General features: G+C 43.3%; 1 protein-coding gene and 1 long non-coding RNA gene across 7 annotated transcripts in view; one reads left to right on the forward strand and one right to left on the reverse strand.

Moving 5' to 3' along the window:
- Positions 1–13,343, reverse strand: part of LOC129049746 (uncharacterized) — a 29,499-nt gene extending 16,156 nt beyond the window's left edge. The window contains exon 1 of the long non-coding RNA XR_008513047.1: positions 13,081–13,343. This is a non-coding gene — a long non-coding RNA (uncharacterized LOC129049746). The remainder of the gene's footprint in view (positions 1–13,080) is intronic.
- The window catches only part of FAM177A1 (family with sequence similarity 177 member A1), a 39,335-nt gene continuing 34,016 nt past the window's right edge, over positions 11,683–17,001 (forward strand). Inside the window, exons 1-2 of one of the 6 annotated variants that reach the window (XM_054530022.2) lie at positions 11,683–12,317; positions 13,607–13,730. In XM_054530022.2, coding sequence (XP_054385997.1) covers positions 12,193–12,317; positions 13,607–13,730 — 249 coding nt within the window. In that variant the 5' untranslated portion in view covers positions 11,683–12,192. Of the gene's footprint in view, positions 12,318–13,342; positions 13,509–13,606; positions 13,731–13,879; positions 14,057–17,001 lie in introns of those variants that run through there. The other 5 variants (XM_054530021.2, XM_054530019.2, XM_054530020.2 and 2 more) reach the window with 5 other exon arrangements.

Below are 17,001 nucleotides of genomic sequence, written 5' to 3' on the forward strand. Positions count from 1 at the left end.
GGGCGGATCATGAGGTCAGGAGTTCGAGACCAGCTTGGCTAACATAGTGAAACCCCATCTCTACCAAAAATACAAAAGAATTAGCCAGGTATGGTGGCATGCACCTAGTAGTCCCAGCTACTTGGGAGGCTGAGGCAGGAGAATCACTTGAACTCGGGAGGTGGAGGCTGTGGTAAGCCAAGAGTGCGCCACTGCACTCCAGCCTGGGCAAAGGAGCGAGACTCCGTCTCAAAAAAAAAAAAAAAAAAAAAAAAAATGACCTGAATCTAAAATGAAAGTTAAAAACATAAATCATGAGACCGTGACAAAGTTGATTTGGTTTTTGGTTATCTTGGATTGCTGCATGGTTCATTTAGAACAATGGCTTTTAAATAAATTAAGGAATTGAAAATACTGGAATAATTTATTAATATGCCTATTCATTATTGACATCAAGTAGATAATATATATGGTATAACAGTGTATTCTGAATTAGTATGAACTGATCTTCAGCAAGTGATTGATTTGTAGAAGAATGAAAGAAACAGTTTTTATGGTGCTAATTTTTTATGACTCCTGTTTAAAAAAGATCTTGTCGCCAGTAATCCCAGTACTTTGGGAGGCCGAGGCGGGCAGATCATGAGTTCAGGAGTTCAAGACCAGCCCAGCCAACGTGGTGAAACCCTGTGTCTAATAAAAATAAAAAAAATTAGCCGGGTGTGGTGGTGGGTGCCTGGAATCCCAGCTACTTGAGAGGTTGAGGCAGTAGAGTCGCTTGAACCCGGGAGGCGGACGTTGCAGTGAGCTGAGATCGGACCACTGCACTCCAGGCTGGGCAACAAAAATGTGAAACTTCATCTCAAAAAAAAAGAATGCAATTGAGATTTTCTTGTTAACTTGGGCAAAGGTTTTATATCCCTTTAAAAACTAAAATAAAAAGGTTTTAGCTAGTTTTTCTGCTAGCTAAAGACTAGAATAACCCTGTAGAAAATTATATACCATGTTAAAATGATGTATTGTGTGTTCTTCAGAAAGCTTACTAAGCTATAAACATTTGACAACAGAGAAAATACTGTTCTCCAAAGTAGTTTCTTATTAACTGATGCATACTACCTTTTCTAGGTACACGTTTGTGACTCTATTCTCAGGGTATCAATTTTGCATTTTGACCAAAAAAGGAAATTGAAACCTTTGGCCATAATAACCTTGATGGCTTTAGGCATAGTTTTAAATGTTTGTGTGTCTGACACAAACAATATTTTAAATATATATTTATATATATATATTTTATATATTTTTCAGAAGCAAAAACAACAATAACAAGACAGGCACAGTGGCAAGACATTGACACACACCTGTAGTACCAGCTACTTGGGAGGCTGAGGTGGGCAAATCAGTGAATTGCTTGAGTCCAGGAGTTGGTGGTCACAATGAACTATGATCATTTATGAATAGTCACTGCTGATGAATAGCCACTGCACTCCAGCCTTGGCAACATAGGGAGACCTCATCTAAAAAACAACTGAATGCAGTAGCTCATGCCTGTAATCCCAGCACTTTGGGAGGCTGAGGTGGGCTGATCACTTGAGCCCAAGAGTTCCAGACCAGCCTGGGCAACATGGTGAAACTCCACTGCTACAAAATACAGAAATTAGGCTGGGTGTGGTGGCTCATACCTGTAAAACCAGCACTTTGGGAGGCCAAGGCCGATGGGTCACTTGAGGTTAGGAGATTGAGACCAGCCTAGCCAATAAGGTGAAACCCTGATTTTACCAAAAATACAAAAATTAGCTGGGCATGGTGGCCGGCACCTGTAATCCCAGCTACTCAGGAGGCTGAGGCACGAGAATCACTTGAACCTGGGAGGCAGAAGTTGCAGTGAGCCAAGATCTCACCACTGCACTCCAGCCTGGGTGACAGAGTGAGACTCTTAATATCTTTAAAATAATAATAATAATACAGAAACTAGCCTGGCATAGTGGTGTGTACCTGTAGTCCCAGCTACTTGGGGGGCTGAGGCAGGAGGATCACTTGAGCCTAGGAGGTCAAGGCTGCAGTGAGCCAAAATTGCACCACTGCACTCCAGCCTGGGTGACAGTGAGACCCTATCTAAAAAATAAGTAAATAAATAAAACAAAGGACAACTAAAGGTCTAGGATACTTTGTTCAGCTTCCCTTTATCTTTCTTTTTCTGCTAAAATGAGGAAATTGAAAATGTTCTTTAAAATTCTGATTCTATTAGGTCCTTAAATTGGCATTTTAGTTACAAAAGCTATCCTTCAGTTCTCAGTTTTTATTGAAGTGATGTTTCACAGCATAAGTACTATATACCTGTATTAATCTGTTTTGATGCTGCTGATAAAGACATACCCAAGACTGGATAATTTGTAATGAAAATGAGGTTTAATGAACTTACAGTTCCAGGTGGCTGAGGAGGCCTCACAATCATGGTGGAAGGCAAAAGGCACATCTTACATGGTGGCAAGAGAGAATGAGAACCAAGCAAAAGGGGTTTCCCCTTAAAAAACTATCAGTTCTCATGAGACTCATTCACTACTATGAGAACAGTATGGGGGAAACCACCTCCATGATTCATTTATATACCACCAGGTCCACAGCCAAACTGTATCATTCTGCCCCTGGTCCCTCCCAAATATCATGTCCTCATATTTCAAAACCAGTCATGCCTTCCCAACAGTCCCCCACAGCCTTAACTTGTTTCAGCATTAACTCAAAAGTCCACAGTCCAAAATCTCATCTGAGACAAGGCAAGTCCCTTCCACCTCTGAGCCTGTAAAATCAAAAGCACGTTAGTTACTTCCTAGATACAATGGGGGTACAGGCATTGGGTAAATGCAGCCATTGCAAATGGGAGAAATTGGCCAAAACAAAGGGGCTACAGGCCCCATGCAAGTCCGAAATCCAGTGGGGCAGTCAAATCTCAAAGCTCCAAAGTGATCTTTTCCTCCTTTGTCACACATCCATGTCATGCTGATGTAAGAGGTGGGCTCCCACAGCCTTGGGCAGTTGTGCCCCTGTGGCCTTGCAGGGAACAGCCCCCCTTCCCAGCTGCTTTCACAGGCTGGTGTTGTCTGTGGCTTTTCCAGGTGCACAGCGCAAGCAGTTGGTGGAGCTACCATTCTGGGGTCTGGAGGACGGTGGCCCTCTTCTCACAGCTCCACTAAGTAGTGCCCCAGTAGGGACTCTGGGGGGGCCCTCCAACCCCACATTTCCCTTCTGCACTGCCCTAGCAGAGGTTCTCTGTGAGGGCCCTGCTCCTGCAGCAGTCTTCTGCCTGGACATCCAAGCATTTTCATATATCCTCTGAAATCTAGGTGCAGGTTCCTAAACCTCAGTTCTTGACTTCTGTGCGCTCACAGGCTCAACATCACATGGAAGCTGCCAAGGCTTGGTACTTGCATCCTCTGAAGCCGTGGCCTGAGCTGTACCTTGGCACCCTTTAGCCATGGCTACAGTGGCTGGGACACAGGGCACCAGGTCCCAAGGCTGCACACAGCAGGGGGCCCTGAGCCCAGCCCACAAAACCATTTTTTCCTCCTAGGCCTCTGGGCCTGTTATAGGAGGGGCTGCTGCAAAGGTCTCTGACATGCCCTGGAGACATTTTCCCCACTGTCTTGGTGATTAACATTTGGCTCCTTTTTTTTTTTTTTTAAGACAGAGTTTCGCTCTTGTTTCCAGGCTGGAGTGCAGTGGCACAATCTCGGTTCACTGCGACCTCTGTCTCCTGGGTTCAAGTGATTCTCCTACCTCAGCCTCCTGAGTAGCTGGGATTCCAGGCACATGCCACCACGCCCAGCTAATTTTGTATTTTTAGTAGAGATGGAGTTTCTCCATGTTAGGCTGGTCTCAAACTCCCAACCTCAGGTGATCTGCCCGCCTAGATACAATGGGTGTACAGGCAGCAAGAGAGAATGAGAACCAAAGGGGTTTCCCCTTAAAAAACCATCAGTTCTCATGAGACTCATTCACTACTATGAGAACAGTATGGGGGAAACTGCCTCCATGATTCATTTATATACCACCAGGTCCATAGCCAAACCATATCATTCTGCCCCTGGTCCCTCCCAAATATCATGTCCTCACATTTCAAACCCAATCATGCCTTCCCAACAGTCCCCCACAGTCTTAACTCATTTCAGCATTAACTCAAAAGTCCACAGTCCAAAGTCTCATCTGGGATTACAGGCGTGAGCCACCGCACCTGGCGGCTCCTCATTACTTATGCAAATTTCTGCAGCCAGCCTGAATTTCTCCTCAGAAAATGGGTTTTTCTTTTCTATCACATAGGCTGCAAATTTTCTGAATTTTTATTCTCTGTATCACTTTTAAAATGGAATACTTTTAACAGCACCCAAGTCACCTCTTGAATGGTTTGCTGCTTAGAAATTTCTTCTGCCAGAGGCTGGGTGCAGTGGGTCATGCCTGTAATCCCAGCACTTTGGGAGGCTGAGGCTGGCAGATCATGAGGTCACGAGATCGAGACCATCCTGGCCAACATGGTGAAACCCCGTCTCTACTAAAAATATAAAAATTAGCTGGGCATGGTGGCATGCGCCTGTAGTCCCAGCTACTTGGGAGGCTGAGGCAGGATAATCGCTTGAACCCAGGAGGTGGAGGTTGCAGTGAGCTGAGATCATGCCACTGCACTCCAGCTTGGGTAACAGAGCGAGACTCCATCTCAAAAAAAAAGAAATTTCTTCTGCCAGATACCCTAAATCATCTCCCTCAAGTTCAAAGTTCCACAAATCTCCAGGGCAGAGGCAAAATGCTGCCAGTCTTTCTGCTAAAAGATAGCGAGAGTCACCTTTACTCCAGTTCCCAACAAATTCCTCATCTCCATCTAAGACCACCTCAGCATGGATTTCATTGTCTATGTCATTATCAGCATTTTGGTCAAAGCCATTTAACAAATCTCTAGGAAGTTCCAAACTTTCCTACATTTTCCTATCTTATTCTGAGCCCTCCAAACTGTTCCAACCTCTGCCTGTTACCCAGTCCCAAAGTTGCTTACACATTTTTGGGTATCTTTACAGCAGCACCCACTCTACCAGTACCAGTTTACTGTATTAGTCTGTTTTCATGCTGCTGATAAAGACATACCCAAGACTGGGTAATTTATAATGAAAAAGGTTTAACTGACTCACAGTTCCATGTGGCTGGGGAGGCCTCACAATTATAGTGGAAAGTGAAAGGCACATCTTACATGGCGGTAGACAGGAGAGAATAAGAACCAAGCAAAAGGGGTTTCCTCTTATAAAACCATCGCATCTCATGAGACTTATTTGCTACCATGAGAACAGTATGGGGTAAACTGCCCCCATGATTCAATTACCTCCCACCAGGTCCCTCCCACAACACGTGGGAATTATGGGAGCTACAATTCAAGATGAGATTTGGGTGGGGACACAGCCAAACCAAATACCAAAATTAAATCCTTTAATAATTTGAACACATTTCCATTTGTTTTTCACTATTGTTAAAATTGACTCCATTGTTTTTTTGATATACTCCCAACTTAGACCACTAGCTAGCTCTAATACCGTACAACATTGAATTCTTCCTGAATTTTATTATAATGTTAAATATATGTAACCATAAAACTAGGTGTAGCTTCCTTAAGCTTACAGTACTCATGTAATTATGAGACAACAACAAACTGAGAAATTAAATATCACAAACTACAAAATGAAGAAAGGGTAAATTAATGATTTTTTATTTATTAATTTTTTTTTTTGAGACAGGGTCTTTGCTCTGTCACCCAGGCTGGAGTGCAGTGGTGCAGTCATGGCTCACTGCAACCTTGACCTGGGCTTAGGCAATCCTCCCACCTCAGTCTCCTGAGTAGTTGGGACTATCAGAGTGTGCCACAACACTCAGCTAATTTTTTATTTTATTTCATTTATTTTTTGAGATGGAGTTTTACTCTGCCACCCAGGTTAGAATGCAGAGGCACGATGTCAGCTCATTGCAACCTCCACCTCCTGGGTTCAAGCAATTCTCCTACCTCAGCCTCCCAAGTCTGGGACCACAGGCATGTGCCCAGCTAATTTTTGTATTTGTAGTAGAGATGGGTGATTAACGCCTGTAATCCCAGCACTTTGGGAGGCCGAAGCGGGCAGATTACTGAAGTCAGGAGATCAAGACCAGCCTGGCCAACACAGTGAAACCCTGTCTCTACTAAAAATACAAAAATTAGCCAGGTGTGGTGGCATGCGCCTGTAGTCCCAGCTACTTAGGAGGCTGAGGCAGGAGAATTGCTTGAACCTGGGAGGTGGAGGTTGCAGTGAGCCAAGACTGTGCCACTGCACTCCAGCCTGGGGGACAGAGTGAGACTTTGTATCAAAAAAAAAAAAAAGAGAGAGAGTTGGGTTTTCACCATGTTGGCCAGGCTGGTCTCAAACTCCTGACCTCAAGTGATCCACCTGCCTCAGCCTCCCAGAATGCTGGGATTACAGGCGTGACCCACTGTCCCCGGCCAATTTTTTAATTTTTTATGGAGACAAGGTCTCCTGTGTTACCCAGGCTGGTCTTGAACTCCTGGGCTCAAGTGATCCACCTGCCTTGGCCTCCCAGAAGTGCTGGCATTACAGGCATAAGCCACGCCACCCAGACAGAAATTAATGATTTAAATGTGATAGATGTCAGTGTTCTGAAAGTATCATATTTAATGGTATATAAGATACAAAGGTATATATATGCCCAATGCTTCACAATTTTCTGGAGAAATTTTTTGGAAAAAATTAAATTCTTTTTATCATGTAATGTGTGTTATATAAACCATTATTTTGTTCAAGTAAATACAGTATGTTACAATGTGAGAGTAAGTCCTAAGTTCTAATATGCAGTAATAATGTACTAATATTATTAGTATTGTGAAATATAGTATCACATAACTAAAAAGAAATATAATGTTGTACATGAATACTGATAAACAGGTGGCAAAAAAACCAGGAAATTTGCTGGAGCTAAAGCCCCATAATATGCATATTAATGTAACAGCAAAATTAATATATTAGTATTTTAGTGAATTTAGAAAATCTAAACAGCAAATCATAAAATAAATTTGAATGAATTTATTTTACAGGTAGCTCTGGTACATATACACATACAAGCAAATATTTCAGTAAAAAATGGAACAAAGTATTGAAAATTAAAATGTGAAGGAATTTCAACTTGATGCTTATGTAGAGTAAAATATTTTAGTATTTGAATACAGAGAGCAGCCAGAGAATTTGAATGAGGTCTAATAAAAACAACCATGTCAGTGAGAATCATGGTTAAATAACTATATAAATACTGATCTCCCTCAAGACTTACGAATAGTTATTGATAAATGAATAGTTATTGGTAAAGCCAAGTAAATGATCATGTCCAAAACCAGAAGGCCATCATCACAGCTTAAGTCTACATGATTTGATCTCTTTAGCACTGTCATTCTTTGGATTCACTAAATTAGTCATCATCCTCAAAATTCCGCCCCAAGTTCTAATTATCACGTTCCAAACATTTAGGGGTTACATGAAGCTTGAACCTAGTGCCTTCTTTGCTTTTGAGCCACGAGTTGTAGGAATGATGAGTTTACACCTCACATGCTGGGGATTAATTTAAACTTTACCTCTAAGTCAGTTGGGTAGCCTTTGGCTTTTTTTTGTAGCTAATTTTGTAGTTAATGGATGCGCTGTGAAATCTTGCTATGATAGTTTTCCTCCACACTTTGCCACTAGGGGTAGGTAGGTACTCAGTTTTCAGTAATTGCTTACCTAAGACCCTAAGCTCTATTTCTCTTGTACTGGCCTTTATCTGTAATATAGGCATATGTAATATAATATAATTTTTGGAGTGTTTTTTTTTTTTTTTTTTTTTTTTGAGACAGAGTCTTGCTCTGTCGCCCAGGCTGGAGTGCAGTGGTGCGATCTCAGGCTCACTGCAAGCTCTGCCTCCCGGGTTCACGCCATTCTCCTGCCTCGGCCTCCCAAGTAGCTGGGACTACAGGCGCCCGCCACTATGCCCAGCTAATTTTTTGTATATTTGTTAGAGACGGGGTTTCACCATGTTAGCCAGAATGGTCTCGATCTCCTGACTTTGTGATCCGCCCGCCTCGGCCTCCCAAAGTTCTGGGATCACAGGTGTGAGCCACCGCGTCCGGCCAATTTTTGGAGTCTTTTAAAGTAAAAATATGCCTTGTAAGCTGGTAACTACGGTACATTTCCTTTTATTAATGTGGTGCTGACTGCCATATAGGTTCTTTTGAGTTTGGCATGCATATGCTACTTTTTGCAGTCCTTTCATTATGTTTTTCTCTCTTCATTTGAAGAGCATGTTATATCTTTTAGCTTCGCTTGGCTTAAAAGCTTCTCTCATTAGCCTAACACAGTGCATTGTTGGTACCACTTGGATCATAAGTGGAAAAACAGCCAAGAAATTGCACAGTAATACTTGTTTGTAAGAGGGATGATTCAGTTGAATCTGACACTAAGAAACTCCCCTACCTGAGGTCTGAGATTCCTCTGACATTGCTGCATATAGGCTTTTCCTTTGCAGCCTGTGACTGTGGACTATTTTTCTTAAGCAAGGTATGCTAAAGTTTTGTGAGCCTTTTTCCAGAGAGAGAGGTCTCATATCTGCATCAAGTGAGAACATATAATGTCTGCATATTTCCATATTTCAGGAATCATGTTTGCTTGTGTTTTATGCTTTTATATAGAAAGGGAAACTTGTTCCTCAGTGACCCAAAAGAGGTGGGAATTGTTATTGGATATCATCATTGGCCCACACTTTCTGACCTTGGGAAATCAATTAAGGGGTTCATAATCTCAATTCTGTCAGAATTGGTACAAGAAATAGCTGCATGTTTCTTGACATTCCACTTCGTAGGAAATAAGAATGTGAAACTCTTCAGTTGATGTGTGTCCCTTGTTTTTTTGCAATTTGCTTCTTACTGTGTTAAAAAAAAAGTATGATCTTGCTCTGAGAGGTGAGGCATTCTTAATCATGATCTTTAAAGATCAATAATATCATCCTTTCAAGGATTATGTCTTTATTATAATAAAGATAATTTGTCTTTAACAGAATCAATAATATAATGTCTTAAAGGATTATATCTTTGCCGGGCGCAGTGGCTCACACCTGTAATCCCAGCACTTTGGGTGGCCAAGGTGGAAGGATCACCAGGTCAGGAGTTCGAGACCAGTCTGGCCAACATAGTGAAACCCCATCTCTGCTAAAAGTACAAAAAATAAGCTGGGTGTGGTGGTGTGCGCCTGTAATCCCAGCTACTCGGGAGGCTGAGGCAGGAGAATCACGTGAACCCGGGAGGCGGAGGTTGCAGTGAGCCAAGATCGCACCATTGCACTCCAGCTCGGGTGACAGTGCAAGACTCTGTCTAAAAAAAAAAAAAAAAGGATTATATCTTTATATTTGTTATAGATTCTTATCAGAAGACAGTCAGGGTTCTACAGATTTTAGATGAAGATGCACAGCTCTCCAACATTAAAATTACTGAGTCTAGGCATAGTGTGCAAAGAAAGCTAGTTATTTTATGCCTAATACAATACAGAAAATTCTAGGCCGGGCATGGTGGCTCACACCCGTAATTCCAGCACTTTGGAAGGCTGAGGCGGGTGGATCACTTGAGGCCAGGAGTTTGAGACCAGCCTGGCCAACATGGTGAAACCCCGTTTCTGGTAAAAATACAAAAATTAGCTGGGTGTGGTGATGTGTGCCTGTAGTCCCAGCTTGGGACCCGAGGTGGGAGGATCACTTGAGCCTAGGAGATCGAGGCTGCAGTGAACCAAGAGCACGCCACTGCAATCCAGCCTGGCTGACAGAGTGAGACTGTCTCAAAAAAAAAGAAAATTTTGGTGGTTGGATATCACTGGTATATTCTCACCACACACACACACACACACACACACACACACACACACACACACACACACACACACACACACACACACACACACACACACACACACACACACACACACACACACACACACACACACACACACACACACACACACACACACACACACACAAAACCTGACCAAATTTTAATTAACAAAACAAAACCTTACATAACATCAAACCTAAAAATTCACTTGGTATTTTCATCTGCTTCTTACATATAGAGCTTTAAAGCTTACTAAAAGACTTCTAAAAAGAAACATACTTTACTCATTTCCATCCAAATCTTTCCAAATAACATACTCACCTTTGGTGTGGAAATTTCTTGCCTTCCTAACACTTACTGGCCTTGTATTTTTTGACATTTTCATTCTCATTGGGGCGGAATGGCTAAGTGTGTAGGTGGTGGAATCAGAATGCCTGGGTTTCAATCCTGGCTCTGCTGCTTACCAGCTGTGTCGTTGGAGCAAGTTGTTTAACCTTTCTTTGTTTCCTCATCTATAACATGCTGGTAGTTACAGTAATACTTCAGAATTGTTGTGAGGAATAAGAGTTAATACAAAGAAAGCAAAGTACCTGGCATATTGTGCTCCACAAGTGAAACCACTACCATGATTTTAATAACTTCTTCAGCCTGGGCAACATGGCGAAAAAAAAATATAAAAATTAGCCAGGTGTGATGGCACACGCCAGCTACTCAGGAGGCTGAGGTGGGAGGATCGTCTGAGTCTGCAGTGAGCCATAATTGTGCCACTGCACTCCAGCCTGGGTGATACAGTAAGGCCCTGTCTCAAAAAAAAAAAAAAATTTCTTTATGCTTAGACTGAACCTAAAATGCATTTTTATTTTTATCATCTTTTTTTCTTGTGCATTATTTTTGATGAAAATATATTGTTCTGTTTGACGGACAACTTAAAAAATATTCTCTATCAAAGTATATATATGTAGCTATATTAAAACCCTAAGAATGTCTTGTTTATTTGATGAACATTCCTGGTTATCAAATTTTATTCAGATTTATTTTCCCAGCCTTACGCAGAAATGGTTCAATCCAAATTTACCTTTTTAGCTCTATATGTATCACTAAATGATAAATGTAGACCACATTATGTTTTCAAGTAGATAAATTATCATAATACTTGAATTTATTTTTGTCATAGTGCTACGATACAATTTATGTTACAAAGTGAAAGAAGGAAAAATTTGGCACATTGCCTTGGTGCCTACTTTTGGTTGAGCTATAACAGTTTGGAAATAATGACAAAAATATAAATGCCCAAAATAAAACCATTAGAATTTCTATGCTTTTATGTTGCTTTGAGTTGTCGATTTGTTTTGTTTTTGTTTTTGTTTTTTTGAGACGGAGTCTCGCTCTGTCGCCCAGGCTGGAGTGCAGTGGCGCGGTCTCGGCTCACTGCAAGCTCCGCCTCCCGGGTTCACGCCATTCTCCTGCCCCAGCCTCCCGAGTAGCTGGGACTACAGGCACCCTCCACCACGCTCAGCTAATTTTTTGTATTTTTTAGTAGAGACGGGGTTTCACCGTGTTAGCCAGGATGGTCTCGATATCCTGACCTCGTGATCCACCCGCCTCAGCCTCCCAAAGTGCTGGGATTACGGGCGTGAGCCACCGTGCCCAGCCCCAGTTGTTGATTTGTAATAAACTGCTCTTCAATTGCATATTTGTGTTAAAAATAACTTTTTAGGAAATACTTCCAGTTCATGTTAGAATATAACTTGTACTTTGAATTTTCAGTAAACTAAGAAATACATTTGTAAACTGTGAAAATATATTCTGCTTCGGCAATGAAAATTGTAATTTGAGGCCAGGCGTGGTGGCTCACGCCTGTAATCCCAGCACTTTGGGAGGCCTGAGGTGGGTGGATCGTCTGAGGTCAGAAGTTCGATACTAGTCTGGCCAACATGGTGAAACCCCGTCTCTACTAATAATACAAAAATTAGCCGGGCGTGGTAGTGCACAACTGTAATCCCAGCTACTCGGGAGGCTGAGGTGGGAGAATCGCTTGAACCCGGGAGGCGGATGTTGCAGTGTGCCAAGATTGCGCCATTGCACTCCAGCGTGGGCGAGACCCCATCTCAAAAAAAAAAAAAAAAAAAGAGAGAAAAAGAAAATTGTAATTTGATATTTAATTGCCAATTTGGAAAATAAAATCATGCATTTATAAATATTCCACAAATGTTTAGTAATAAAGATTGTTGATTGCCCTGCTTGCCAGTAAGAAGGAAGAGATTTTGAATACATATAATGCAGAACTGTGTTGTTTATGAATGCCAATTCATGAAGTCTTAACAATTGGTTCTTTATTTTTGTTTTCAATTTATGGCCGAGTTTGGTTTTGCTGTTTTGGACTGTCTCAACTTCCTGCTGATGCCGCCATACAGAGTCAGATCAGGTACTAACTTGTTTACTTCAGCAGCAACCTAATTTGATTTTATTACCAGGATACAGAGCAATATGGATTTCCAACTAGTTTTTAAGGCGTAGATGGTTTTCAAATGATTATTTGTTTTTAAAGTTTTTGGTTTTGTTTTTAGGTTCCAGTTATACATAGGATAGGAAGTGTACAATAACATTAGGCAGAGGGTAAGGAGAAGAACTTTGGCACAGAAGAGAAAGGAATATTTAACATTTGGGCCTGCTGTTAACATTTACAAGGTCATACAACTTTAGGGAGCATTTCTGAGTTGAGACTAGTATGAAAATGGAATTTAAAGTATCAAATGAAGCCTCCCATAGCCAAAATAATGTATGTTTTGGTTTTGACCCCGACATATTTGTGAAAACTTTCATGCTAAAACAACAATAAACCATTTACCTGCAGAACCTCAGACTTGTTTGATGTTGAAGTCATGCAGTAATTGCATGATTTTTTACTTTGGTTGAACATTGCAAAAGACGGAAAAAAATCTGGGACGCCCCCTCTAGCATACGCACACGACTTTAAGACACATAAAACATTCCTTACATTTGTCAAGATGGAAGCTTACTACTGCCCTTTGCTCTCCTTCAGGTCTTTTCACTTAACACTTTCTACAGTTATACTTAAGTATTTCAGACAAGAGTAAGCAAATATCATGCCTGGGGTTCTTCTTTCGAGGGTATTTTGGCTGGACTGTTACCCACGTTAGGAATGGAAAGTGCAGCACGAGCCGTACATTTTACATTTTTCAGCAACCACATCCCATCACTAGCCTTTGAAGTACAACGACACAGCTGTCTTCATTTTACAAGTGCAGAAACCGAGGTCCTGCGGGGTGACTGCCCCGGACGCAGCTGGTGACGGGCTGCGCCGAGGTCGAGACGCCAGGCTTCAGGGACACGTCCCAGGAATGACGTCACAGGCGGTGCCAGGCGGGGATCCACGAGCTCTGGATGCTTGCTTGGCCGGAAGCGACGCCCCGCCCCGCCCCGCCCCGCCCCGCCCCGCGCGAGCCGGTAGTTGCGGCTCTTAGACTGCAGTCGGCCAGCTCTCGGGGTGCGGAGCCAGGCGGGCTAGGCGAGGCGCGGGCTGGTCCCGCCCCTCAGGCCGGCGAGTCCCCTTCTCAGAGACTTGGCTAGGCGCGGCGCGAGGCGGGCGCTGCGGGTGAGTCCCACTTCCCGACAGCCTGGCTCGGCCAGCGACTGGGCGGGGAGACCGAGGATGGAAGTGGGCTTACCGGCCATTACCCTCTTTCTCACCAGCGCCAGCAGCCCTGTGGTGGCGACGACGATGGACCAGGAGCCAGTGGGCCGTTTGGAACGAGGAGAAGCCGTCGCAGCCTCGGGAGCTGCGGCCGCCGCGGCATTCGGGGAATCTGCGGGGCAGGTAGGTGGGGCCGCCAAGGCTGACGTCTGGGGAGCCGAGCCGCCTCCTTGCCTTCTCCGCGGGCCGCTCTTTTAGCCTGCCCGGCCGTCCTCCGAGCAGGCCGCCCCAGCTTTGGAGTGCCTCCTCACTGCACCCCTGTTTCTGCTCAGTGAGACCAGCTTGTGGGAAGGAGCGCCCCCCGCCTCACTCACCAACCCCTTGGCTAGCAGCACAGCAGACTCTGGGGCGGCCTCGGGTTCCTGGGGTGATAGTCAAGCTTCTGGTCTACCAGAGGAAGAAGGAAGGCGTGTCCCCCAAAGGCTGTCCTTGCAGTAGCTGGAAGCCAGGTGAGGGCGGCTTCAACCACTTCTCAGTCTCTTCTGGTGCGAGCGCCTGCCTTGGCATCTGCCCTTTGCTTGGCATGTGCCAAACGTTTACCGGCTTTAATTCACTGAATCCTTATAGTAACCGCTCGAGGTGGGTGTTAGCCCCATTTCACCCCCGAGGCAACTAAGGCTCCGAGCTACGCTGTCCAACATAAATAGAATGCAAGCTGCATTGAAAATTGTAATTTAAAATTTTCCAGTAGGCACGTTTTAAAAAAGTGAAACCGATATTAATTTTAATAGCATATCTTATTTAACCTAATTTATCAAAACAGTTTCAGCCTAAAATTACTATGGAAGTTATTAATGAAGTGTTTGCATTCTCTTTTGGAGTCTTTTCTAAGTCTTTTAAATCCTGGGTGCATTTTACACGCACAGCATATTGCAGTTCTGGCTGACCACATTTCAAGTGCGCATTAGCCACATGTGGCTAGTGGTTACTGTATTGGACAGCGCTGGTTTAGAGAGTTAGTTTCTTGCAACTTTTCAGTATTAGACAAAAAGACACTTTGGGAGGCCAAGGCGGGTGGATCACCTGAGGTCAGGAGTTCAAGACCAGTCTGGCCAACATGGTGAAACCCCTTCTCTACTAAAAATACAAAAATTAGCTGGGCGTGGTGGCGCTCGCCTGTAGTCCCAGCTACTCGGGAGGCTGAGGCAGGAGAATCGCGTGAACCCTGGAGGTGGAGGTTGCAGTGAGCTGAGATCACGCCACTGCACTCCGGGCTGGAGACAGAGCGAGACTCCGTCTCAAAACAGCAACAACAACAACAACAACAAAAAAACCCTTGAGTTGCTCATGTGTGTAACGCTTTCCATCCTCCATGAAAATGAAGCTTTTTCAGTAGCTTCATTTTTGAGACTAAGTACCTGAATGTTAGTAAGACATTTCCCCCAAACTGTGAGTATATCTCTGTGTATCTCTTATAGTATAAGATGTCGTTTGCATTAACAAAAGCTTATCCAGCCTGGGCAATAGAGCAAGAACCCATCTCTTAAATTAAAAACTAAAAAAAAAACCCAAAACAAAAAACACAACTTTCCCACATACCAAGCTCTGTATGGAATATGTTTTTTCCCTCCTACTTAAGAAGGGGATTCAGGGGACAACATGAATTGATGAGGAAGCCACGTCATTTTCAGTTGAGTTGAGAGACCTATTGTTGGCAAGTGCACTTATACTTAACCTTTGAGTCCATGGCCCTTGATATGTTTTTCAATTTGATTTTTCCTGTTGTTACTAGAATTGTTTTTTTAAAATCACTACTTCCGCCCTGGATCTAATAGCAAAGTAAACACACGTGTACTTATATACCAGCTAAATGTTGTTTGAAGTGAGAGGCTCTTTGATTTGGGTTAGTGATATTATGTTGTTTTCACATTCTTGGTTAACAAATAACTACTTAAACAGTGAAGAAGGCTGTAGAACAAAAGATAAAAATTCACAGGAATACCCCACCACCACCCTTTCCTCATGTTCTCATTCCCCAAAGGTAGCTATTAAGTTTTGGTGTAGTCTCTCTGGAATTTTATCGTTCAATATTATATATTTCTTATATATTATATGTATTATTAAATATTAAATATCTCTTCCTCATTAAACACCAATGAGTTCCATTTTCTGATTTGCCCTTTGTGCTTCCAGATTCACATTCCTGAATCAGAAACATCTTTGGGAACTCCAGTTCTATGCCCAAGGGGTTGAGCACAGTAAGAGGGAAGAAGCCAGGGAAGTGGACATCTCAGGAGATGGAGAGGCCGCTATCTTACACTTCTTCCCAAGTTTGGCAGAACTGAGAAATCCCTAGTGCAATGTAGGGAAAGGGAGTAAGAGATAGGAGATAGGGTCTAGAATTAGGCCTCCAAACAGGCCATCCAGTACCTGTTGTGACGTTCTTTTTTTTTTTTTTAAGACGGAGTCTCACTCTGTGGCCCAGGCTGGAGTGCAGTGGCATGATCTTGGCTCACTGCAACCTCCGCCTCCCGGGTTCACGCAATTCTCTTGCCTCAGCCTCCTGAGTTGCTAGGACTACAGGCGCGCGCAACCACGTCCGGCTAATTTTTGTATTTTTAGTAGAGGTGGGGTTTCACCATCTTGGTCAGGCTGGTCTTGAACTCCTGACCTCGTGATCCACCTGCCGCCTCGGCCTCCCAAAGTGCTGGGATTACAGGTGTGAGCCACCACACCCGGCCTCCTGTTGTGACATTCTATCCAGCAGCTTCTCTGAATAGACTTTTAAGCAGAATCTCAGCCTCAATGTTTTTAAAGGAGTTAAAATTTCAGTACCACTCAGTGATTGATTTATTTGGCACCTCTGTTACCAAGCACTTACTATGTGCCAGGAACTCTAGGCTGAAAGATATAGCAGTACCTACCCCCATGTTGCTAATAGCCTAGTTGGGGAAGATGACAAAGAATAAATTCCGAGTCTAGTATGTGTTTTAAAGAAGTCTGGGTGCCATGGGAGTATATACAAAAAATTGCCATTAAAACCAGATTCTGGGCTGGGCGGGGTGGCTCACACCTATAATCCCAGCACTTTGGAAGGCTGAGGCGAGTGGATCACTTGAGGTCAGGAGTTCCAGACCAGGCTGGCCAACGTGATGAAACCCCCATCTCTACTAAAAATAGAAAAATTAGCTGGGCATTGTGGCTCACGCCTTTAGTCCCAGCTACTCGGGAGGCTGAGGCAGGAGAATCGCTGAAACCCAGGCGGTAGAGTTTGCAGTGAGCCAAGATCGCACCACTGCACTCCAGTGTGGATGACAGAGCAAGACTCCTTTTCAAAAAACAAAAAAACAGATCCTGAGAATAAAGATAAGCACATTTATAGTTTGGTTAACTATAAAATTGAGTAAAATATTAATTGACATGGTAATTATGATAATTTCCTGGTGTTATGAAA

The sequence above is a fragment of the Pongo abelii genome, chromosome 15 (genome assembly GCF_028885655.2).
Source record: "Pongo abelii isolate AG06213 chromosome 15, NHGRI_mPonAbe1-v2.0_pri, whole genome shotgun sequence".
Lineage (NCBI taxonomy): Eukaryota > Metazoa > Chordata > Mammalia > Primates > Hominidae > Pongo > Pongo abelii.